We start from the raw sequence: 27517 nt of genomic DNA on the forward strand, positions 1-27517 counted from the left end.
CGGCTGCTCAGGGACAAGGTGAGAGGTTAAAAAGGCAGGCAGGACACGAGGGCAGATGGGATTACAAACTTTCAAGTGTCTGTTTCTGCCTGCTCGTGACAAAGGGTGTGACAGGAGGTTGGACATGGGGGCTGAGACACTTGGTGGTTTGGACGGGGTCTGTTCCAACTCTCAGATCCACCACCATACTGCTGGACGCACTCTCAAAGAGCAAGACAAGCTACTGTGCTCGATCGGTGCTCACTGACGGGATCGAGGGATGCTATAAATACAGCTGTAGTTCTTTATTTACCATCAAGTAGGACATCACACAACAGAAAGTAGAGAAGGAAAACCTAATTTTGAGGAGGAAAAGAAATATTGGTTATCACTGATCAATTTTTAAATACAATTTCAAAAGCTCTGACAATCCAGGCAAACGGTAAGTCCATGGTCATGTGTGTGTGTGTGTGTGTGTGTGAATTCTCTGAGAGTGAACAAATGTTTTCCTAGATTTTACTCTAGAGAAACAGCCTACACCGGGGCAGCAGCTTTTTTTTTCTTTTTTTTTTTATTCGATATATTCTTTATTTACATTTCAAGTGATTTTCCCTTTCCTGGATCTCCCCTCTCCCCGAAAGTCCCATAAGCCCTCTTCCCTCCTCCTGTTCCCCAATCCAACCCTTCCCACATCCCTGATCTGGTATTCCCCTACACTGCTGCACTGAGCCTTTCCAGGACCAGGGGCCTCTCCTCCATTCTTCTTGGGCATCATTTTATATGTGAATTGTGTCTTGGGTATTCCAAGCTCCTAGGCTAATATCCATTTATCAGTGAGTGCATACCATGAGTGTTGTTTTGAGACTGGGTTACCTCACTTAGGATGATGTTCTCCAGCTCCATCCATTTGTCTAAGAATGATACTTCCAGAGGACCCTGCTATACCACTTCTGGGCAGCTATGTCCCTCAACGGAGGAATGGATACAGAAAATGTGGTATATATACACAATGGAGTACTATTCGGGGCAGCAGTTTTCAGATGACCAATTCTTTGTTCTAAACCCTCCATTTCCTGTAACAGTACCATTTTTCCAAAAAGGCAGTGGTGCCACAGGGCCTGATTCCTACCTGTGCTGGTGTTCGGACCAGGGCCAGGGCAAGGCCCAGGGCAAGGGCTGGCCAGCAGTGGCACTGAGCCCTGGGCTGGCGGCAGGGGCTGCCCATCACTCAGCTGCTTGACTCGCTTTCGATGGGATTTGCCGTCATAATGGACCTGGGCCTGAGCAGCGGAGTTTAGCTGGATGTTGCACACGTCACAAAAGGAGAAGAGAATCTTCTTCTTCTCTTTACTGAACTGGTCCCCAGGCCTGTCGTTCTTTAACCCCTTTTCTTCAAAGCCCCGTAGGAAGGTTGCCATATTCAAAATCCCATCTTTACAATGGTTGTCGGGGTTTGAGGAGTTCTTGATAACTGGAAGAAAAAATACAAGGGCCTATAAAGTTATATGTGTCCTCGTATCTTCCAGTGCAGGTATAATTCATTTTTAATGGTTGGTTTGAGCACATATGATCTTCAACAAATCTGAGACTATTACATCTCCCCTTTGTCCTGTTAACTCCTGCCCATTTGTGAGATCTCAGCTAGCAGTGGTCTTCTCCAGGGAACCCATTCTGAAGCCAGAGAAAGGACAGGGCCTGGTCATGAGTGGCACAGACCTATATGACTTCCTTCACAGAGTCCATGACATTGTATATTCCATGTCTTGGAAGTTATTTGTCTTGTGTCCATTTCCTCCACTAATCTAATCTAATAGTCTAATCTCTATGGGAACAGACATCTCTTCTCTAGGTATGGCTTAGCCCTAGAACTGCAACTTTTACACAGTAGGCCTGTAAACATCTGTCCAAATCATAAAGGAGTGTTTTGAACACAAAAATCTTCCAAAGAACATGTGAAGACAAAAATGAACAGAAAATACACACACACACACACATACACACATACCCCACAGGCACATACACATGCCACACATACCACACACACACACACACACACACACACACACACATAACCACACACACACACACCCATAAACCACACATATCACACACACTCTACACTACACATACCACACATACACACAAACACATCACACACACATACACACACACACACATACACACACACACACATACACACAATTGGGCACACACACACAAGCAGACCCATGCCAGAATTAGAGTTGAGAAAGATTTAAAACATAGTATGGTCACAACTTACACTGAATTGTGTTCTAAAAGCTCCTTTACAAATCAGCCGACTGGAATTTGCACATACTTTCTTCCAGATGTAGTGAAACAAATTGTCAATTTCCAAGTTAGCCCATAAATATCAATTTAATCTTTGATAAGCTTGAAATGTAGAGCATCTGGAATAAAAAAAAATAGAAATACAGTATTAGTAAATCAATGCATATGTAAAAGTAGTTAAACAGAATCTGAGTCTGGAATTATTTTATGTTTAAACTCTTATCTTTTCTTTCATTTGTTAGATAGAAAACAGGATTGTGAAGAATAATAACCCTCCTATGGGATTTTAAAAGAAAACGTTCAGTGCCTTGAGACCCTCAGTTAGTGAACATGACCTCACCTGTTTTCATTTATTGTTAGTTCTACTTTAAATAGGTAAGTGCTCATTCTAGTCTACCCCAGGTTGCTGGCATCTTCATGCTACCCATGTGATTGTGTCATTGTTCTGTGTCTTGGGTTGGGTGAGGAGGAAGCCACTCTTTGAGAAGACAGGGCTATGCAGTTAAGAGCCGGAGGAAGGAGAGTTTCCAGTTTAAAGCCAGGGTGGGATGTATGCCAAAACTCATCTCAATTAAGACAAAATGAAAATAAAAATGAGAGTAAACAACTGGGCAGAAAGCAAGTAAAACGTGGCATGCTTAAGAAAGAAGAGACTGAGGAGGATGGTGCCCGGTCGGGGAGGATGGAAATCCCACATGAAGGAATCCTCAGGACTCCTCAGGACGGGTGAGACATCACCGCATATGGAATAATCTCAGGGGGTTGCAAGTATTTTATTGGTTTTGAGTGATTATTTTATCCAAGTTTGTTTTGGGGCTTTCTGGAAAGGGAGAAAAAAATGAAACACAAGTTTCCAAGTGGTTGTTCACAAACTGAATAACGAAAATTCAGATAGGGTGTTACCATAAAGACAGATGTTGATTCTACAAGCAATATGCCAAATATACCTCTTATTTGTACACATATACCTAGCTGTTGTGGGGACAGTTGACATCTTGCTTATTTGATACATATAATATACTCATATTATATGTGTGTATAATTTGAATTACACACATATAAACACATCTTGCATATTTGACACATATACTCAGACCACATAGTATCCTACCTGGTGCTGCCATTTTAAAGGGTTCTATAAAACTTTGCCTATTCTTTTGGGCTTAATCAGCTTTCTTCCTTTGAATCTACACAAATAGGCTGGTGAGATGACTCAGCAAGGAAAAACCTGTGACGCCAAGTCTGACGACCTGAGTTCAATTCCCAATACATGCCATATTATCCCCCCTTAAATATGAATTGAAACAATGACCTTGTTTTGTATATTATAAAAGGTAAGCCAGCTGCCTCTGCTTTTCTGTAATTTGTCCAATAAACTAGCTATACCTTACATTGGTTTACATGTGCATACCCTAAGTAGGAAAGCAGGAGCCTTTAAAGTGTATGCCCCCTCCCAGAGCTATCCCCCTAAGTGACCCTTCAACTCTCAGAACCACATCCACGGGCCTCTTTGGCAAGGCTGCAATGCAATGTCTTAAGTGATGCTCACCAACTCCTAATTACCAGTCCAAGACCTGATTTCATTCACCACACTTGGCTTCTCAGGGGAACACAAAGCCGGCTCTCACTAACAACCACTTGTAACCAAAGTATATTTAGTTACAGAGGTCTTGGGTAAAGGACCTAGAGGTGGCAAATATCAAAGTCTTGACATCAGCATTGGGTCCAAGATGACATCATGCCAGGCTTACACCCTGTGTGGAGTGATAGCGTCTATAATGTCAACTTTCTGGCTAAGGATAAGGTTAACAGTGAATCTAAGTGGAAGGCAAGAGAAAACTCTCACTTGTTATTTTAAATTTGTTTTTTTATCAGACTATCCCAGGTGACATGTTTTGCATGCCTGGGACAAAGTGCCCTTCAGGGATGCTGACTTTTTGAAAGCAGTAAGCAGCATGCTACTTTAGGCTGACCAGAGGGTATCTCTGGGGGCAGCACCAGGAGAGGCAAAGTGTTCTGTGCTCTTTTGGAGTTATTTTGCAAAATGGCTCACACTTTGGCACCCATGAAAGAATAGCATATTCTGATCCAAGTTAATATATGAAAAGGTGGCTCTGTGAGCTGCCTTTGGGAAAGGGAATTGAAGGCCCAAAGTGGACGATCAGTATGAATCAAAATGAGTGATTTTAAATGATGAAGAGGTGACTGATTGGATAAACTTTTCTAAAGAGAAACTTATCTCTAGGACCCATCCCACATGCACAGCTGTCCAGTGGTTTTTACAATAACTTGAAAAGGGCTGGAGGCTGCTTCAGAGGTAAATGTTAAATTCTGTGAAACATCACGACCATGTCCTGTGGACAATGTAACAGTGACTTTTTGAGGAGCGCTGTGTGTATTCCCCTCATTGCCACACCCTAGTGAGTTGTCACCTAGAGTGCTCTTGATGCTTGCCTTGCCAGGGTCTCTGCCCTACCTTTGCACTTCAAGATTCTCTGTTTACAATTCTTTGCTCACAAATCCAGGATGGCACAGTGCCCTCATGTGATCACTTTAAATCTCAATCTAGGCTTATTTCAGTAGTATAATTTTATTTCCTCATGCAGTAAATGCTTCTTTTATTGGTCAGGCAGAAGCTTGACACTAGGAAGCAATAGTGAATAGGGTGAGCAGGGCGTACCAGTCTTAGAGACAAGAAACCGGTTGAAAGAGGAAGGACAAGAGTGGGATATGTTCTTTGGGGGCTAATTTTTCCTCCCTTACAAAACTTCAAGAACCCCAGAAGACCGGAAAAAAAGTTCTCATTTGTCTTGGTACCCTCAGCATCTGTGATTCAAGTTAGTACAAAAAAGCATTTCATTCTGGCTGAATCAGTTAATGTAATGTCGTGCATGCACATTCAAGGCATGCGTGTGGCACTCATTGTGAACTGTAAGAACCAAGTTCAATAGTTTGAACTATTTCTGTGGTAGGAGGCCCAACTCTTACAAGGTGACACTGTGTCACTGACCACACAGCCTCACCCTTTGCTGTGGTTAGTCTAACATGGAATAAAACAGTGAGTGCCTTGGGGAAGGTGTGGGCAAACTTTGTGAATTTGAAAGTATACAGGTGAGTATGAAGTGTCCTTCCATGTCTTTTTTGCTATCACCTAGGAGGCTCTCCTAGTGCATGACAAATACAGATGGTGGGGGGGCACTCTCAGCCAGCCATTGAACTGAGCACAGGATCCCTAGTGGGGAAGCTATAGAAAGGACCCAAAGAGCTGTTTGCAGCACCATAGGAGGAACAACAATGTGAGTCACCCAGTACTTCTAGAGCTCCCAGGGATAAAACCATCAACCAAAGAGTACACATGGAGTTACCCATGGCCCCAGACACACCAGCAACAGAGGACAATCTTGTTGGACACCAGATGGGGGAAGAGGCCCTTGGTCCTGGAAAGACTTGATGCTGTAGTGTACAGGAATACCAAGACAGGGAAGCCGGGGTGGGTTGATTGGGGAAGGGGAGATGGCTTATGGGATTTTCGGTAGAGGAGCAAACCAGGAAAGGTACAACATTTGAAGTATAAATAAAGAATATACCTAATTAAAAAACCAAAACCAAAACAAAACAAAGAAAATATACAGGTGAAGAACACGCCGGGCTCTGACACAGAGTGCGTTCACTTCCCTAGGACACAAGTACTTAATACTAAGTTGGCCTCCAGGGTGTCTGCTTCAGGAAAAAAATTAAGAGGTTGATAGAATGTGTTCGTCTTGTTGTATAGTTGACTATCTGACTCATAATAGGAACTAGATATTGGAAGCTGTACTTGATTTCATCCAAGTTCACATTCATCCAATACTAACAACACTAACAATGGCTGTTCTTGCCCTGTGGTGATGAAAACAAAAAGTCTAAAATAAAAACTTGTGAGAAAAAAAAGAATTCAGAACTGTGGGTACAGTTCACAGAATCCCCCAGCATGTGCAAGGTTCTGGGTTCAGCGTCCGTCCCCTGTGCTCGGGTACGACGTAAGCAGACGGGAGCCCTAACAAACTAGTCACTGTGCTGATTCACAGCAGAGGTTGACTGCAGAGATCCATGCACAGCCATCTCTGAAGTCTTCCCGGCACCGTTCCTCCTCCCTGTAGCTTTAAGACACTGGATTCAGATTGCTGCTTAGAGTTTGATGTCTCTACACTGTTTCTCTTTCAATCATCCACTGGCACTTTGCCCAGCACTGGTAAGGTAAGCTATGACAGGAAGCCCCAGACTCACCTAGAACCCAAAAGACGTTGGTGTCACAGTTGGGTAAGAATGACAGGTGCTTCAGGTCATTTCTTCCATTTGATTATTAATTAATTAATTGGTTAATTTGCATCCCAAGTTCTTCCCCCATCAGTCCCTCCTCACTGAGGCCCTCCCCCTCCCCTTCTCCTCTGAGAAGATGACCAGCCCACCCCCCAGGTATGCTCCCACCCTACAGCATCAAGTCTCTGCCAGATTAGGTGCATCTTGAAAAAAAGTTTTAACACAGCTATTTATTTGGATAAATAAGCATGATTTTTCATGGCAAGTCCCTTTTATCCTGAAACTGTCTGAATGGCAAAAACAAAAGAAAACAAAAACAAAAAACCCATAATGTTTAGGAAAGGAGATATTTCCACTATCTGTCGTCCCAAAGATTGACAGGCAATGGGGAGTAGAGGGTTGATCACAGAGGTGCAGAAATCTATGGTCCAGGTATCCTAGAATGAGGAAAGAAGCTGATTCCCGTCACATGGTGACAGGCCTGAGAGTGCACAGGAAAGACTTTCACACTGGTGACACCTCTGGAGGGTGTGGTCTCAGACCTGGGGGACCTCTCTCTGGCAGCAGCACTTAGTTCTCCTCTAGTATCCTTCTGTCCCTTTTCAAAAGGCCTCTGGGGCTGAAGAGGTGGCTCAGTAGGAAACAGTGCATACTGTTCTTGTAGATAACCGGAGTCTGGTTCTCAGCACACGTGGCATGGCTGGTGGCTCACGAGAGCCTGCACCCCAGCCCCAAGGAGTCTGACACCATAGTCTGGCCTCCATTTGTATTGCACTCACACACATGCATGCAAAATTAAATATAAAAACAAGACCCTAAAAATAAAACACATCCCTAACTCATCAGTGAGTGAAGACACCGAAAACTTACAGAGGACCTTGTCATGATGGAGCATTGTGCAAGTGTGGGGTGGCACCTGGAGCAAAGGTTGTGTGTGTGTGTGGGGGGGGGGAGGAGTAGCAATAGACTAATGGATGCTACTAACCTACCAAAGAGGGAGACAGTGGTGCAGAACAGTCTGTTGGTGAGTCACTGAAGAACTGTATAATAACATCTCAAGCCCTGATAAAATAGTAGAACTCCTGCATCAAGTAAAATTTAAATTTGTTTATGCATTTATTTATTGTGGTGTTGGCGACTGAACCTAGAGGTGTGTGCGTGCTAGACAAGAGCTCAACTGATGGGCTACATCTTCAGATCTGCATTTCTATATTTGTATGATATAGTGGACAAACAGGGAAGGACATTTGAGTATCTAAGTATAAAGCAAACAAACTGTGTTCTCATTAATCATTACAGACAGAAAGCCAATCAGATGGCTGGCACTTAGAAGGTATTCAATGAGCCCAAGCAAGTGCTATAATTCAAATGTAGTTTAGCTGTACTCAAAGGCTGACAGTGAATTTAGTCTTGACTTTCCAAAGACCTGAAAGCTGACTGTGTTTATAAACAGATGTCTTTTCTGGAAACCTTGATCTTCAAAGTAGCCCAAGGCCATCAAATTCAGACAGCCTAACAATGAGAATGCAATTTATTCTTAATGCCAGGATATGTTTCAGCTTTAATTGTATACTTCAGATAAAGCTAGGAATGAAAATATCTTTTATGTTCTTGTTCGAAACGGGGGTCTCATTTGTAGCCCAGGCTGGCCCCAAACTTGGAATCCTCTTGAGTCAACTTTCTTCGTGCTGAGATTAAAGGCATGTGCCAACACGGCTAGCTGTCTTCTATGCTCATTAGCTACAGCACATGAGCAGAAGAACATGAATGCTTCCTAGTGCAAGTATACAATGTTGCAATAAAAAGGCTGACTCTGAAACTGTTAGTTATATGCAAAACAATTAGCGAAATGTTCAGTTAAACAGAGGAATAGTTTGATAGTTATATAGCCCCAGCTAACTAGATACAGAATATATATTCATTTTGAGATACAAATATTTAAGTAGTTAAATGATTTTATGATAGAAATTAGATGGTACCATAATTATAATCTTTAGAGAATTATGTGATATGCCAGCTTTCATGATATTAAATAAATAATCTTTAAGCACTACATTTAATTTTTATTTATTTAATTTAATCACAGCATGAACTTTCCTGGAAAAAGAATACTATTTGGGAATTCTCTTCTTTGGGGGATGAATCAAAGGCAGAAGACCAGGTTTGAAAACTCAAAATGATTACCCTAAGAAGATAATTAAGCACACTTAACACCCATAATATGTGGTTTTTCATTTCTATATATCAAGGTTATATTAATGATATATGATATATTAAAATTTATTCTTGCCAAATAAACACTTGACTTTTTATATTCAACTGAAACATACAATAGGAACCCCTTCTGGCTATAAGAGATGCTATATCTGAGCTACATACCCCTCCTTTTTTTTTTTTTTGTCTTTTGAGACAGGCTTTCTCTGTGTAGCCCTGGCTGTCCTGGAACTCACTCTGTAGACCAGGCTGGCCTCGAACTCAGAAATCCACCTGCCTCTGCCTCCCAAGTGCTGGGATTAAAGGCGTGAGCCACCATCGTCCGGCTACCTTTTTGAATTTTTATTTTTTAATTAAAATATATCATTTTTCCTCTTCTCTTTCCTCTGTTAGCCCCCTCCATATACCTGCCTTGCTCCCTCTCACATTGAATGGATTCTTTTTCTGTTAACTGCTACTGTTACCTATAGAACCACATAAATCTATAAACGCCACCTGCTGGGTCCATTTAGTGTTACCTGTATGCAGAGGATTTCAGAGATTACCACTTGGTATTGGATAAACAATTAGGGTTCTCATCTCTGGGGAGGACAATTTCTCCTACTATCAGCATTCCTTAGTTGCCTGAAGATCTTCATCTAGGGGGTGAGACCCTATGAGATCCCCTATGTTAGTGTTTACCTTTAAAATAAAGACACAAGTACAACAGCAGTAGACACACGTAATCCTCTTTGTGGTAAGGATGGCTGGACTCCACCTGTACTGCAGCCTGCCATGTAATCTGTGCAACACGAGCCAGAGACAAAGCGCAGGAGCGGGAACTTAGAAACAACTCATGAGGACGGCAGCAAGGAGACCTGGCAGTCCTGGCAGGAGCCCCCTATTGCATGGAAGAGGGGCAAAAAGTCACTAGATGGTTCCATAGAAGGCAGCAGGGTCCATCAAAGAATGAATGATTTTGGCTTTAGGTGCTCTGTGGTTTGAATATGCTTGGCCCTGGAATGGCACTATTAGGAGGTGTGGCTTTGTTGGAGGAAGTGTGCCACTGTGGGCATGGCCAGTCTCCTAGCCACCTTCACATGAAGGGTAGAACTCTCAGCTCCACCTGCACTACCTGCCTGGACATTGCCATGCCATCAAAGTGGAACTTCTGAACCTGTAAGTCCGCCTCTATTAAATGTTGTCCTTATAAGAGTTGCCTTGGTCATGGTATCTGTTCACAACGGTAAAACCCTAACTAAGACAGATGTTTTACTCTTGGCTTACTAATCCACTCCTATTCTCAAAAATGCTTTCATGCTTTCTTAATCAAGTGTCTCTATTTCCCTTTTTGATCATTACGCCAAGGTGTAGTTCTTTGTCCAGGGACACAAGAGCCTGAATTAGGTGCCGTCTGACCTCAGATCTGCCACTCAAGAGTAATCATGTTTTCTCTCTCTCTTTCTTTTCTCTTTATTTAAGTTTCAACACTATCTAAAATCTTACTCATGCTTCCCCCAGATGTTCTGGGCTGCTTTTCTCGCTCTGGGAAGGTATTTTCATCTCTGCCCCCAGAGCTGCTTGCAGACTCCACAGCTGAGTCTGCCTGTGTTCTTGAAGGTATGACTTTCTCCTCTCCTCTCTTCCATCCCCCTCCTCCCAGCAACTGCCAAGATTTACAGCTTCCTGCCCTCCTGTTTTTCTCGAAGTTGTCCTTGAGCTATCAAAACATAAACGCAGTGATGATTTCATTCGGGTCACTGCAAGTACCAGACTCAGTCTTGGCTATGGGCAGTTTCCCCCATGGACCCTTTCTCTCAGTCATGAGGAGTTTTCGTACCCAGCATCACCAAAGGCCATTCTTCCTAACACATCAAGCGTGCTTTGTGGGTAAAACAACATTTAGAAACACTTGAGCAGCTCTAAATTATGATAATTTGTTCACACAGAAAACTATTTTCTTTGGTAGTATATTGGTGTGGCATTTGTAGTTTTTTTTAAAAAAAGGTAATCAAATTTATATAGGCTTATTTTTTGACTAGTAGGTCAAATAAGGACACCTTTGCCCAGGAAAAATGCTATAATGCCAGGTCAACAGATGTAAACTGGGAGTACCTCAAGTGAAATGCAGCAAATAGCCACCTATGCACACAACACACTCTTCTGTACCTTGAGACCATTAAAGAGTAGCTACACTATTGCAAACACAAAGTCCTGCTAGGCTGTTCATGTGTAATTTTTCCACACTTAAACCACTTACACGAAAAAACAAACCCATCTCATGACTTATTTGAGGGACTAGTGACTATACTTCACACACATATATACACATACACACACTCACACACACCTCGAATATAGCTGTACTGGCTGATTTTTGTGTGTCAACTTGATACAAGCTGGAGTTATCACAGAAAAAGGAGCTTCAGTTGAGGAAATGCCTCCATGATATCCAGCTGTAAGGCATTTTCTCAATTAGTAATCAAGTGTGGAGGACCCATTGTGGGTGGTGCCATCCTTGGGATGGTGGTCTTTGGTTCTATAAAAAAGCAAGCTGAGTAAGCCAAGGGAGCAAACCAGTAAGAAACATCCCTCCATGGCCTCTGCATCAGCTCTTGCTTCCTGATCTGCTTGAGTTCCAGTCTTGACTTCTTTAGTGATGAACAGCAGTGTGGAAGTGTAAGCTGAATAAACCCTTTCCTCCCAAAATTGCTTCTTGGTCATGGTGTTGAGTTTAGGTATAAAAACCCTGACTAAGATAATAATTGTAATTGAAATATTTTGTTTCCCTCTTGGAAAATAATTCTTAATCTTCTTTAAATTTCTTGAGCCAAATCGTGCTTCATTTGTGAAATTACTTTGCATTTTGTCATTACAAAACTTACTGTGCACTTACTGTCCACAATTAGTGGATTCAAAGTAATGATAACTAAAACCTTGGAGGTGTGCTTTCTAAAAACCAACATGATTTGAATATGTACGTGGTATTTCAATGGATCAAGGGCAACCAAAGCAATTCTAAAGAACAAAAGGGCTTGAATCGCCAGAGGTCACAGACTATCATGAGGCTACAGTAAGACATCCTGGTTTTAGTTGAGGGGAAAACAATAAACTGACCAGAATAAAGGAATCAGTTCACACAAAGACCACAGTGTGTATGGTGAACTGGTGTGCATGTGTGAGCTTGTGTACCTCGGTCACAATTGATAACGTAGTGATGAAAGGATAGCAAATTCCATGAATGAATTGAGTTGACTGGTGTCTATATTTTTTTAAAAGAGTATTTTGCTACTTACTGCATACCTCAGGTTTGTCCCTGCCAAGGAGGATGGCAAGGGGTGACAGTAGGAGGCATAGGTGAGGGGCAATGGTGTCAGGTGTAAGGGTGATGGCAGTAGGTAGAGGTGAGGGGTGGTGGTGGTAGGCACAGGTGAGGGGTGATGTCAGGCACAGGTGAGAAGTGATGGTGGTAGGCGTGGCTTGAGGAGAGTACAGCTTTCATGACTTCAAAGTAGGCAAAGGCATAAAAGGTACTGACCCCAAGACAGAAAGAAATATTAAATATATGAAAGCCAAAATTATTTCTTCAACTAAGGATACAACTAAGAAAAAGCATGGTAGGAAAAGATATTTTCAATTCATATACATTGAGAGAAGGATTAAGTTTTGCTACATGAAATCTCCTCTGAAGCTTTAAAGACCGACCATTCAACAGAAAAATGAACTAAAACTCTGAATTCAGAGCATAGTCCTCAAACAGCAAGTAAGGTTATGGGAAGGTGCCCCAGCTCTTTAGGCATCATGGAAACACAAATGAACACTATGATGCAACCCTAGTGAAGACAGGGAAAACAACAGAAAACGTGAAGTAGTAGTGAGGAAAGAGAACAATCAAACCTGACACACAGATGCCAGATGAGCACCCACTACCAACCACTTATGAAAACTGGAAGGCCTCCTGAAGTAGAACTTGTGTACACTTGACGATCCAGCAACTTCACCTCGGGTATGGAACCAACACAGAGGTAGACGTACTCTTTGAATGTACACACATCCACTAAGATCTGTACAAAAGCACTGTTTATAATAGACCTACTCTAAAAAGGACCCAAATGTCCACCAAGAATATATAAGGTATGTTATTTTAGAACTAACTATAGAAAAGGGATAATGAGTGTGAGCATATGCACTGTAATATATTAATTCAATATATTAATTCAATATATTAATCCAACAAGAAAATAACATATAGATTAAAAAAAAAAGAGCAGATGCTTTCTAGCTACATACAGCAATATGGCTGCATTTCAAGAATAATAACAGTTAGTTTTTGCTCCCCCTCTCAGCCTTTCTTTCTAACCCATCTCCATTTCTTTATGTCAGCACTGATCCAGAGAACCACTGTAAACCAGGGACTGCCAATGGCCACACTGGGCTGGGACACCAGGAATTTTCACCATCCTTCCTGACTCCCATTCTGATCTCTCAGTTCTGTAGCAGCCTGCTTACAGGAGTCTCTCCTCTCACCACCTACATTTCCTGGAAACTCTGCCTCTTGGGATGCAGAATCATTTCCCTAACAAGAATCCCATGGCCACTTGCCTAGGAACAGGCAATGTCAAAGAATGGAACACCCGCCCAACAAAGACATGGCCAGATATGTACACCAAAACAAACAAACAAACAAACAAAACATTTTAAACATGGTAACTCCAGATGCCTAGTTCCTAGAACAAAAATACAATAATTAATACCCAAAATACCCTCCTCCAGAAGCCAGCAATCTTATTGCAATAGTCCCTAAGAAATGCAAGTTAGCTGAAGCCAAGACAAAGACTTCAAAATAGTAATTATGAATATGCTCAAAGATATTAAAAAGAATATGAATAAATGCCTTAATGAAAACACAAACAATTCACTAAAATAATGAAAACAGTTCAAGACATGAAAGAATCTAAAGAAAATAAAAACTGAAATGAAAAACTTAAGATGTCAAACAAAAACCTCACAGATAAGCCTTATCAACAGATTATAAGATTTGGAAGAGAGAATTTCTAGTCTTGAAGACAACATTTAAAAAATGGATAGCTCAAAACTCAAAAATAATATTTAAATCTAAAAAAAATTCAGGCACAACACATTCAGAAAATATGAAACACTATAAAAAATTAAGAATAACAAGAATAGAGGATGGACAAGAAACTCAAGTCAAAAGTACATAAAATATTTTCAATAAAGAAACCTTTTCGAACTTACAGAAAGAGGTGCCTATCAAGGTACAAGAAGTATAAAGAACACCAAGTACATTGGACAACAAAAAAATTTCCACAATACATAGTAATCAAAATACTAACTATATATAAAAAAGAAAGAAAGAATATTAAAAGCTGCTGGGAACAAAGACCAAGTCATATTTAAAAGCAGACTGATTAGAATTAACACCTGATTTCTCAAAGGAGATTTTGAAATCCAGAAGGGCCTGGACAGACATTCTATAAACTCAGAAAGTCCACAGATTCCAGCCCAGATTACTCTACCCAGCAAAAGTCACAATAGATAGAGAAAGAAAAACATTACACGATAAAACCAAATTTAACCACTATCTATCTACAAATATATCTCTACAGACGATATTAGAAGAAAAATGCCAATCTTAAGAGATCATGCCCAATAAAACACACAAAAAATATTATAATCCCAGACCATCATATTAAAAGAAGGGGGACCCATACCTTAACAACTAAATAACAGGAATCAATAAAAACTGCTCACTGGTAACTATCAATATTGCTGCTCTCAGGTTCCCAATAAAAAGACTTGTTTTTAAAGACTGGATTGGAAAACAAGATCGATATTTCTGCTACATCCAAGAAATAAAGCTCAGGAAAGGTGTATAGGCATCATCTCAGGGTAAAAGGATGAAAAAGCAAATGAAACCACGAGGCAAGCAGGTCTAGCCATTTTAATAACTGACAAAATAGACCTCAAACCAGAACAAATCTAAAAAAATAAATAAATAAATAAATAAAAAAAAACATGAAAGAACACGGCACTCTCAGCAAAGAAAAAAAAACAAATCCACCAAGAGGATATTTCAATTCTAAATAGAAAACATAAAATAACAAACAACAACAATAAAAACTACTACTACAAATAAAATCGTATTCACTCTTGCACAGTGATAGTGGATGATTTAATTATCTCAGTCTTACCAACAGACTGTTTATCTAGAGAAGAGAGAGAGAGAGAGAGAGAGAGAGAGAGAGAGAGAGAGAGGGAGAGAGAAAGGGGGGAAGTGTGCCAGAGTTAAATAGTGTAATAAATTAAGTAGACATCTATGTTAATATTCTACCCAAACACTGAAAAAAATAAAAATAAAAACAAAAGTTTTTGTCCCAGAAGCTCATGGAATATTCTCCAAAATTGAGCACATACACAAACGCAAAGCAACTCTCAACATATAAAAGAAAATTGAAATAGCACCCTGCATCCTATATGACCACCATGGAAAGCTAGATATCAACAACAGAAAGCTTACAAACTCATGGAAACAGAACAATTCAATACTAAATGAAAAAATGGATTAAGACAGAAATCAAGAAGGAAATTAAAATCCTCAGAACTGAATTAAATAAAATAAAAATCCAAAATACCCAAGTCAATGGGACAAAATGGAGACCGTCCTGAAGAGCAAGTTTATAGCACTAAACGCCTACATCAAAAAACTCGGAGCGATCTCATACTAGTGCATTAAGGAAACATCTGAAATCTCTAAAACAAGAAGAGAAAATAATAGCCACAAATAGTAGATGGCAAGAAATAATTATCTCAGGGCTGGATGAAATAAATGAAATAGAGATGAATAAAAAACCCACAATAAATCAATAAAATAAAGAATTGGTTCTTTGAGAAAAATCAGCATGACTGACAAAACCTTTGCCACTTTAACTAAAACATGGACAAAGAAGATACAAATTAATAAAATTAGAGATAAAAAGGAGGACATTACCATAGACACCAAGGAATTTCAACAAATCATGAGGACATACTTTTAAAATCCACCAAGCTAGTAAACCTACAAGAAATGTATGAATTTCTTGATATATATAGACCTACCAATGTTAGATCAACACTCCATTAATTTAAGCAGACTCATAACCTCTAATGAAATATAAACAGTAATTGAAAGTCTCTCAAGCAAAGACAGATGGATGGATACATGCATGCATGCCTAGGGAAAGATGGATTCAGATCATAATTCTACCAATCTTCAAAGAATTAATACTAATACTCCTCAAATGATTTCATAAAATAGAAACTTAGAAAAACATTTCCTAATTGTTTTTTACAAGGCCACTGTCACACAATGCCAAAGTCATACAAAACCACATGAAGATTCCCAAACATTGCAAGGCATTGCCCAGTCTATTGGTTTCTGCTGCTCTCCTCACCCTGCTTCAGGTCCCGTTGCTGAAGACAATACTCATGTAACTGAACAGAGAGGAGTTGAGCTGGTACCAAGAAGACGCTTCACCAGCACTGGTTCACAGTTATGGTACCAGAAAATACTCTGCATGCTGTCGAACCAGAAAGATAACAGTGACTTGTCTGCCACACGCTGCTGCAATAGTGACACAAATATTACGGGGGTAACCAACCACTTTTTAACTAGCCTTAAGGGCCACACTTTGAGATGGAACCCATATGTGGCACTGAAAAGCTGGCCAAGAGCCTGAGATTAGGTGGGTCATGGACCTGAGGGAAACCTGCTCCTATCATTCTGCTAAAGGAACAAAGCAATACAATGATTCCTAATAACATAATGTTAATCCCATAGATCAGCGCCTCAGTCAGCCCTCAGCAGGTAAGCTTATTTAAGCAAATGGAATTAACACGGAGAACACTAGCTAAACAATGAGCAGAGAGGAGTAAGGGGCTCTGGAGCACTCAGTCCTACATGAGCTATCTCCATCCATCCATTCCCTCAAGGCTTAGGCATCCCCGAGGAAGAGGAGGTGGGAAGACTGTAAGGGCCAGAGATTATGGATGACTCTAGGGACATGGTGTCTGCAGGACACAGCGGGGCTGACGCACATGTGAACTATAGCAGCATTCACAAAGCTCGCATGGCTTCAAGCCAGACAGGGTCCCCGGGGATGAGAGTGGGGAATGGACACAAGGTCCCAGCTACCTTAGCAGCTACCTGCAACTGTGCAACTGTGCAAAATGTAAGAAAAAAAAAAGTAAAATGAGTTTCCCCCAACATTCTCACAGGTGTCAAATGCAATGTGGGGCAGGCCTGAATTGACTGGGAGTAGGCGGCCAACAGAAAATATATTCAGCGGTATTTTTGTGGATGTTTTGTTTTATTTTGCTTTGGGGGGGGGCTGTTTTGTCCTGTCGGCTTTTGCTTGTTTGATTTTTACTTTTTGTGTTTTTGAAGGGTCTTTCATGCTTCTTGATTTTTTGTTTTATTTTGGTTTCTTGTTTGTTTGTTTGTTTGTTTGAAAGAAAAAGAGAAACAAAAAAGGAACATAAAGCTGGCTGAGTAGGGATGTGGAAAGGATCTAGGAGGGACCGGGAGAGGGGAAAACATGATTGAAATACACTGTGAAAAAATTAATTAAAAAAGAATAACATGAGGTAGATCAGGTAGTAAAGTTAAGCTCCTTATAAAAAGGGAAGCCAGCCAGTGCCTTTAGAGGTCAGGCTGGTCACTGCCTTGCACAGTGGTGAGGAGTTATTAAAAAATTTTTATATAGTATATTTTGATCACACTCTTTCTCCTCCCCCAACTCTTTTTAGATCCTCCCCATCTCCCTACCTCCCCAATTTCATATTCCTCCTCATTCTTTCAAAAAATCAAAACAAACAAAAGAATCAAGACAAAAACAAAACAAAACAAAAGGAAACAAAAAGTGCACACATACTGTCACACACACAGTCACACACACACACACACACACACACACACAGAGTCACACACATCTGCACCCCATACGCACACTCTTGAAAGGAGTTGGCCAGCCCCTCCTGGGCCTGGAGTCTGTTCTGGAATATGGCTGCCATACCCAGTGACACTCCATTGGAGAAAACTGACTTTCCCAGCAGACACCAAGGGCAGATAGCTTCTGAGTTGGGGAACCTGAATGCTGCTAGGCAAGGACTCCACCACTGAGCCTGCATTTCCATCCCCCTCCCCCCACGCTACCTAAGAACATCCCTAGGAAAGAGCGTTTGGACTATGTATATGTCTGTACATATTAATGATCGTTCTCTGAAGATACATTTTTGTACGTGGAGTCCCTAGATTCATTTTAATACTGTCGTTCCCAGTTTGATCTCCAGATAAGCAGCATAGACTGAGTGCCTATCAGCAGTGTGGCAGAACACCCTCTCCCTGTCACAGCACGAAGAAAGCTACTCAAAGGCCTGGGTCAGTCTGGCTGCACAGTGTGGTTTCCAATGCATCTATCTGCTGGCATAATTGGGCAGCATTTCCTCTGCACCATGACCTCCCGTGACCCTCGCCGGGCTTCCCTCCTTCACAGTTGGAGCTTGCCTCCCTAAGTATTATTTTATTTTTTGAGAACTTCCGTCTCTTATCTGTTGCCAACATTCTTCCATTGAATTTACTGTTTCAATTTATTTGTTGTGATTTCTGGATGTACTTAAGTTTTTACTCGTGATATATTCAAATTAACCCATCCTCTCATTGCTGATCTCTGCTTTTAGCTTTAGAAGGAAGAGAGAACGTGAGAGAAACAGAGGAGAAAGAGAAATCTGTCCTCAGCGTTGAAGAAATTCTTAATGCCTAATAACGATTTTCTAGCTGCTATAAGAATGTTAAGCATCTTATATACTAGACATCGTATAGAAGTGTGGAAGCCTTAAAGTGAGTGCAGTGCCTTCGAATTAAGGATCTGTGGGACAGTTGTGTAAATGAGCCATTCTGGGCTGTTACACTCGAAGTTAACCAGGAGGGGTCAGGACAACAGCAAGAAAGACTCTTGCTAGACATCACTTAAGATGTTCCTTCCTCAAGACTGTGGTGAGGGACGGCCTTCCTCTTCAATTTGCTGGAAAGATATGGACTGCGTTTGAGGCCACTCCCTAGAAATCCCACTGGAGGTAACATAGCCCTGCCCATCTACTCTCTGAACACCACGATCCCAGAGAAGCTAAACATACTCTAATGTCTTCCAGCTCTCCTAGCAAATGTCTCTGTTTACCTGCAAAACCTGGACATTAGAAGTTTATCTATTTCACCATTCTGAAAGCTAAAAAGATGAATTGCCGCCAACCTCTCAAGCATCTGTCAGATAAAGGAATGGCTCTGTAATTAATTCACTGAAACAAATCTCAAGGTATCATTTATCATTCCTTCCTTCAAAAGTCACAGACATCGCTTTATTTGTAGAACAGATGCAACGGTTGAACACCTGCCAGTGTTTGTGCATAGAGCAAATTTTAAGGTTCAAATGAACTTTTTCAGATCAAAAAATAACCATTAACGATAATATAGTTTTCAAACGTTTCCTGTTATGTAATGTTTTCAAATCTGGCACTGAAGAACTGAAAATACAAAGCAGCATTGGAAAACACACATGCATATCCAGGTGACAGTTAATAAATAGACATGAATTGATTTGAAACCATGCTTTCCATGAATAATGTTATCTGGTCATTCATGAGTTCGTTCTCTCCCTGTTAAGTTTCCCTACTGTAAGACAGTACCACTAAAGGAAAGTTTAGCCACAGGAATGTGTCCTGCTGAGTCAAAACATATAGCAAGTAGAAAATGTCCAACAAGAACATCAGAAGAAAAGAGCCGTTTGTGCTACTCTCTTGAGAATTTAGAACACTAGGTCAAGACCCCACGGGGGCAGGTGTGGTGGCGAGATGTGGCTGCCAAGAAATAAACCTGCACACCACGCTGGAGAAATTAATCCCAAAGGCAGAGCAATCAGAAGAGCGCCCAATTACTGAGAATAAGGTCGAATGTGTAAGAGACAATGATGAGAACAGGCCACGGATGAATCAAGTATCAGAGCAATCGAGAGAGTGAGACATCTGGTTCTGAGAATCAAAATTAGATGCTTCTGAGGAGCAAAGGAGAGAATGGTCTGTTGGAGATCAGGGCTGCGGTTGTAGGGGTGACACTGCCCATTCCGGCTGCAAACAAAAGACTATGTTCCCACGACTGTTCATTAGGCATCACCACACTACTGGCTGAATTCCGTGTGGGAAAGGAAGGCAGACAAACTTGACCCAGAAGAGAGGTGTCTGGATCCAGAACCTGATGACAAGCTGATTTTACTTGAACTTTTAATTTATAGCCACTTCTGACTACCTGTTCTTTCCATATTGATTTTCTTCTAAATGGTCTTTTGCCCTTTTAAAATTGATTTTAAAAAAATGTGTCTTTGCCAAATATTTCTACTGCATTTGATGACATTTAAAGTCTTTATATTCTTTCTTACTTTTCTCCCATAAGGGTGGTATGTGGGGAGGGAGAGACTTTTACTTAATTTTATTATAGGAAAAAACTAAAAAGATAACTGAAAAAATTATTTGTTACCCCTAATTTACTCTATAAAATGTTCATGAAGTTGATTCCCCAATTAGTTTTAGATTAAGTTCAGAATTAAAATTATCAAGTTGATAAAAATCACTCTGGTTTATACACACACATACACAAACACACACACACCTTACATAGAATTTGTTTATAAACTCAAGACCCACTGGTAACTGCATCAGACTGTAAAAATTTTTCACAGTTTTCATATATATAAATATGTGTAAGTTATTTTCAAGGCACCTGGCAATCAAGCAACCTGTATAGAAATAGAAAAGAAAAGAGAATAGAAAAGAGAAAGGAGGCATGAGTGGATCAGATTTGACATTCTGAATCTTTGTGGCACCTTCAAATCAGCAAGTGCACTGTGAAGAGAAAGAGGACTGAGCACCTTGCCATGGATATCCACCAAGCACCACCCCTCCCCCCAGATGACGTCATAGCTCCAGCTCACTGAGACAAGTATCAAAGTGGATGTTTCTTCTCTCTCACCTCAAAGGCCATATGAGAAGCACAAACATACTGAAGTACTGAACATGTTTCTACTTCACTGGGGTGATTCTAAAAGGACTTTGACAAACACATGAGAATGCCAGTTTCCTGCCTCAGGAGAGGGTGACACATAGATATAACAAAGGAGTTTCTCAGACATTGGGGATGAATGTTAGTGTGTAAACCACAGACTATGCTCAACTCAGGTGTGGACATCTGAGGTTAGAAGAAAGATCAAAAACATTTTTCATTCCAGAACCATCACATGTCAAACCAACTGCACAGGAAACTCCAACTGCCACTCAAGTGTTGACTGTGCTTTACTCTGGTCCTTAGTGGGACAAGAAAGACACACGGTTCACAGTGGCTACTATGGACCTAAGCAAGCCTCCTTTCCTTATATTAGTTGAACAAAATCACCTTTCCATGCATTTCTTTCCTGAGGCTCTGACACATCCCCTTCCATGACTACTCTGAAATTTCTTTATATTAAGTTTATTTTGAATGATACAGACATGTCTATCTTAAAACATAAATATCAAACATAGCTGTATTTAATGCAGTGGTGCATTGGAAACACAAGGAGGAGTTTACCAAAATCCACAGGCCCAAGCCCTATACCTCTGGTTCAACAAGTTTGCATCTGTGTAACTTGTAGAACAGGTCAGACGGAAAGACAGATAGTTAATGGACAGATTAGATAGATAGATAGATAGATAGATAGATAGATAGATAGATAGATAGATAGATAGAGACAGACAGACAGACATACAGACAGACAGACAGACACCATTTCTTAGACTACCCAGAGCACATTGGTATGGAAGTCTCTCCCACTTCTTTGTCCTTCCACACCAGAACTACAGGTATCTGAAATAATTCATCTTCCAGGAACAGGACACCGAGATCTAAGGCCTCACCTGCTCCACAACCTGCCTAAGATGTCCATCATCAAGTGGAGGTAAGTGTCAGTTCTTCCAGTCACTTGATAGTTGAGAGACCTTGAAGAACCATTCATCTGCCTGAGCATCAGATTCCTCTTCTGTAAGTGAAGGAGAATGAACTACGTGACCCCTAGCACACCACCCTGTTCTTACATGACAAAGGTTTATTCGGGGTTTGGGGATTTTCCCAGGCTGGTTTTTTCTAATGCTTGTTCTGTCTATTTGCTTTGATTACAGGGAGATCACAATGTCCCACACAGTTTATCAGCAACATCGAACGGCCCTAGGAAAGCAATGAGCTCTCCTATTCTTGATCTATCGTGCAACCTTGTTGGAGATCTGAGGCGGCTGCTGTCAGGTCTTGGTATCCGAAGAGAATATACCCTGTCGTCTTACTTGGTGATTGAGGGGAGGCAGCAGGCAATATTTCAAAATGCAAACTGACATTTAATTATACAAAAATCTCTTTCCGTGATCACTTCTCTTGCCAGGCTGATTCTGATCTACTTAAACATTTTCCTTTTTATGTTGACTCCTCTTATTTTCCCCGATTCTGAATGAGCACAGTCAGAAATGAAGCACACGTTTGACTTACAGTCTCATTGCTTCTCTTTCTAGTTCATATGGTCTTTTGGTGACACCGTAGTTTACAAAATTGTGTTTATTTCTGGGCTGAATCTAAATCCTGATATACAAGTGGACTTTCTCAAACTGTAGATATTTTCTAATATCTATATCGCAGAAGCGGTTTTGGACAAATATTACCAAAATGTAAGGAGATTCAGGCACAAAATGCAAGATAATGGACTGTCCTGCTTTAGGTTCCTAAAGAATGACATGATTCAGAGCAGAAACATGCCAAGGCTGCATGCAGGAAGGCAAATGAGGGTGCCTGCCTACGTGTGAGGCTTAAGGAGAGGCCACCATCTTCAGTGTTCCAGATAAGCAGTGATTTAATGTGGTATTTTAAGTCAGTAACAGTGCTGTGGAAAACTACTAAGACTAAAGGAAAGAATCACAAGATTGATCCTGTCTGCCTTTAAATTTTTGACATTTTGTTCACTATGGGATTTTTTTTGTATTATTGTTGATTTTTCTGAAAGTACTGAAACAAATGTTTATTTTTCCGGATTCCCTTCAAGTTTACACTGAAAGGTCCCTGTTGGCCTCACTTCATTATGGCCTGGGTCTGTCATGGGGAACACTGTAATCACCATATCTTATTCTTAAAAAAGAAAGACTCCTGTTATAACAACTTTGACCATTTCTGGTATCTTCACCATGTGTATGAATGTTTTTGGTGAAGGTCTGGTACCATTTGGTACTTATTCCAATTAGTGACTGCAGAAGTAGAGAAGGTTCTTTCCACCGGAGAGAAAAACATCACTCCGAAGGATGAAAGCAACACGGCCCAGGACAGATGTGGTTAGATCTTGAGATTCCTGACTCAGGTGAAACTTTTGATGAAGAGGGACAAGGGAAAAGCCAACGAGAGAAGACAGGGAGGAAGATGGGAAAGATGGATACATATATCAGGAGTTCTGAAATTCAGCTTGACGTGCAGATTCCCAGGCAATCCAGAGATCTGAACTGAACACTGACTCCATATAAAGTGGTTTCTGTGGACGTGTTCTAGGGCCTGAGGGTGAAAAACCACCACAGAGAGGCACTGGGGCTGTGACTGCTGTGTGCCTACAACACAACCTCTCTCCATCCCACCCTCAATAATCCTAAAAGCAACAAGCATCTCCTTCTCGCATGCCCAGCAAGACCCCAAGATGGCAAACTCATATGTTGCACATCTTGGGAAAAAAATAAAACTGGAATTTAGCCACATCTGTCTGTCTCCCAGCCTCAGGCTTTCCCCATGCATTCCATGTCTTCTGTGAATGAAGAGAAGGGCTCATTTTCTCAGGGAGTGCTACTATATACAGGGGCACTAGAGTGTATCATAGAATCTGACCGCATAGACATGGGACCATGATAAGCAGCTACAATGACAGTCAAACAAGTATGTGGAATACCATCAATGATGCTCTTGGTGAGAGAGAAAGATAACAGATGGGCAGAGAAAAGGTAACAGCCAAAGCAGAACAATCAAGAAGTAGAGAGAAGGTTGTGTTTTACATGTGTAATTTTCCTTTGCAGTCTGAAACTTGAAATGGGAAGTGCAGCCACTGGGTTTGATGCTACCTACTTTATAAGCAAACGCCATGTTTACAGGCCTGTGTGTAATCAAGTTTCTTGAGGGAAGAACAGAAGCTTGGGTTAAGTTTGTTTTTTAAGTTTGAATCCACATCTTTCTATTTATCTCAGGCAAACCTTCCCATGCTGACCCAAAGACTGTCTTCTGTCTTTGAACCTTAACTCAAGTTGTTCTGACTGGGCCAGTCTTCTGTTTTTCTAACCTTAAATAAGTGTCTGCTTCAAGCCAGGCAGTGGTGGCACAGGCCTTTAATCCCAGCACTTGGGAGGCAGAGCCAGGTGGATCTCTGAGTTTGAGAGCAGCCTGGTCTATAAATTGAGTTCCAGGACAGCCAGGACTACAAAGAGAAACTCTATTTAAAAAAAAAGAAAAGAAAAGAGAAAAGAGAAAAGAATCTGCTTCAAATCCATTTCCTTTAGGGAAATCACCCTGGCTTCTCCCTCTATTGGAAACCTTGTCATTGTGTGTACTGTCCAACTTCCACTGTGTTACAACTGAATACATAGACCTATTATTTATGTTTACAAGCCCGCATTGTTGGGTCTCCTGACGCTTCTAGACCATGCAGAAATTTGCTAACATTTCTGAGTTTCTAAAGGTGTCTAAATGCTATTAAGCTGAGTTATAGAAATCCTGTATCCTAAAAAGATGTTCCTTGCCATGAAAGACTCGGTGAGCACTGACAGCTGAGGGTAACAATATGGCTACAGTTCCATAGGTCATCGACCATCTGGCTACCACTCATGAGCCATAGGGCTCCTCACCCAAAGATTGTCATTACTGACTTCTAATAGTTAATAACAATTTGATTTTCACTATGTCTCTCAATCAGTTGGGGAATTAGGAGAAAGGTACATATGATATGTTCTTAAGAAACTTAAAATCTTACTGGGATCAAAGCCAACATACACTGTAATTTTAGGCCCAGGTGTTCCAAATCTTAGCAGGATTGTTACTCTTAACAGGAAATTGTGCAATCTTAAGAGGAAACAGAAGGGTCAAGGTAAACTCGGCAATCATCTTGGGTAACGTGCGAACCCTAGCTGGGGAAAATATGACAGGAAATAGAGAATGATTGCCTCCAACACAGAGGAGAGGAGAGCATCGTCCATGGTAACATCCTAAAGGGAAGAGTGAATGGAGGGAAGCTAAGAAGAAAAGGAAGGGAAGGATAAAGAAAAAAAAAAACAGTTCTCATATCAAAGCAGCCTGGCTTGTTACAGAGAGGCAAAAAGTGTTTCCTAAGGACGAAGAGATCTAAATGAGTTTGAAGATAAAACTACAGAGAGCCTGTAATTTAAGAATGAAAAAGAAGAGAGGAGCAATGATGGGAGTGAGTTCTCTGAGGAAAGACACAAGGACGAGGTCGGCATTAACGAGGGGGATGGAGAGGCCTAACAGAAAGATACAGGAAAAGATGGAGGAAGGCAGGGAGGGGAAGTCTTCTATGGAAGGTTTCTGTTTCCTGTTACACTCCAGAACAATGTAGTGAAGATGAGGTCTACAAACGGATCAACTACTGAAGGCAAAGCAAGTGGGGACAATTGAGATTTGGTCTTCTACTAAGCATTGTAATGCTAAATGTTGGCCCCCCAGTGTCTGGCTGCTCCCAGGGAGGAGAGCCTCAGGAGGTAGACCAGGAATTGTCCCCCTACGAATTCCCGATTGATGAGTAAAGATGCCCACAGCCTATAGCAGGTAGAAGATAGTCAGGGCTTTGGGGTTCTTGGGCTTGGGGTTGGAGGAAGAGGAGGGAGAGGGAAGGAGAAGGTGGAGAGAGGAGGAAGCTGCCACGGGGTAGGTAAATTATGAAAACAAGGCTAATTGGAGTTAATAGCATCCCAGGGAACATAGCAAGTAATAGTTCTGGGTTACTGAAAGGATGTAGATTCTAATAGATTAGCGGGTAGATATCTGCCCTGCTCTAATGCTGATGAGGGCTTATTATAAATAGAAAAGTTGTGTGTCTTTTATCTGAGAACTGAAAGCAAGGTAGAAACTCCAGATTTGGAGACTGAATATTTTCTTTTTTTTCTTTTTTTTTTATTCAATATATTCTTTATTTACATTTCAAATAATTTCCCCTTTCCTTGATCCCCCCTCCCCGAAAGTCCCATAAGCCCTCTTCCCTCCCCCTGCTCCCCATCCACCCCTTCCCACTTCCCTGTCCTGGTATTCCCCTACACTGCTGCACTAAGCCTTTCCAGAACCAGGGGCCACTCCTTCCTTATTCTTGGACATCATTTAGTATGTGGATTGTGTCTTGGGTATTCCAAGCTTCTAGGCTAATATCCTCTTATCAATGAGTGCATACCATGAGTGTTCTTTTGAGACTGGGTTACCTCACTTAGTATGATGTTCTCCAGCTCCATCCATTTGTCTAACAATTTCATGAATTCATTGTTTCTAATGGCTGAATAGTACTCCATTGTGTAGATATACCACGTTTCTTTAATCCATTCCTCTGTTGAGGGACATCTGGGTTCTTTACAGCTTCTGGCTATTATAAATAGGGCTGCTATGAACATAGTGGAGCATGTATCCTCATTACATGCTAGGGGATCCTCTGGGTATATTCCCAGGAGTGGTATAGCAAGGTCCTCCAGAAGTGTCATGCCCAGTTTTCTGAGGAACCGCCAGACTGATTTCCAGAGTGGTTGTACCAGCTTGCAATCCCACCAGCAGTGGAGGAGTGTTCCTTTCTCCACATCCTCACCAACACCTGCTGTCTCCTGAGTTTTTAATCTTAGTCATTCTGACTGGTGTGAAGTGAAATCTCAAGGTTGTTTTGATTTGCATTTCCCTAATAACTAATGATGTTGAACAGTTCTTAAGGTGCTTCTCAGCCATCTGAAGTTATTCAGGAGAAAATTCTTTGTTTAGCTCTGTACCCATTTTTAATAGGGTTATTTAGTTTTCTTGTTTGGTTAGTCACCCCAAGATACTTTATATTGTTTGTGGCTATTGTGAAGGGTGTCATTTCCCTAATTTCTTTCTCAGCCTGCTGATCCTTTGGGTATAGGAAGGCTACAGATTTGATTTTATAACCTGCCACTTTGCTGAAGTTGTTTATCAGCTGTAGGAGTTCTCTGGTGAAGTTTTTTGGATCATGTAAGAAGACTATCATATAATCTGCAAATAGTGATAGTTTGACTTCTTCCTTCCCAATTTGTATCTCTCTAACCTCCTTACGTAGTCTAATTGCTCTAGCTAGTACCTCAAGTACTATATTCAAAAGATATGGAGAGAGGGGCAGCCTTGTCTAGTCCCTGATTTTAGTGGGATTGCTTCAAGTTTCTCTCCATTTAGTTTGATGTTGGCTACCAGTTTGCTGTATATTTCTTTTACTATATTTAGGTATGGGCCTTGAATTCCTGTTCTTTCCAAGACTTTTAGCAAGAAAGGATGCTGACTTTTGTCAAATTTTTTTTCAGCATCTAATGAAATTACCATGTGGTTTTGTTTGTTGAGTTTGTTTATGTAGTAGATTGCATTGATGGATTTCCATATATT

At 41.0% G+C, this 27517-nt stretch overlaps 1 protein-coding gene across 2 annotated transcripts in view; it reads right to left on the bottom strand.

Moving 5' to 3' along the window:
• Positions 1–27517, bottom strand: part of Znf385b (zinc finger protein 385B) — a 391151-nt gene that overhangs the window by 291512 nt on the left and 72122 nt on the right. For both annotated transcript variants that reach the window (XM_052182775.1, XM_052182776.1), the window contains exons 2-3: positions 2261–2408; positions 1109–1450 (exon numbers count right to left, since the gene is read on the bottom strand). In XM_052182775.1, the coding sequence (XP_052038735.1) occupies positions 1109–1397 (289 nt within the window). In that variant the 5' untranslated portion in view covers positions 1398–1450; positions 2261–2408. The remainder of the gene's footprint in view (positions 1–1108; positions 1451–2260; positions 2409–27517) is intronic.

This window comes from Apodemus sylvaticus, chromosome 5, assembly GCF_947179515.1.
Source record: "Apodemus sylvaticus chromosome 5, mApoSyl1.1, whole genome shotgun sequence".
Taxonomy (NCBI): domain Eukaryota; kingdom Metazoa; phylum Chordata; class Mammalia; order Rodentia; family Muridae; genus Apodemus; species Apodemus sylvaticus.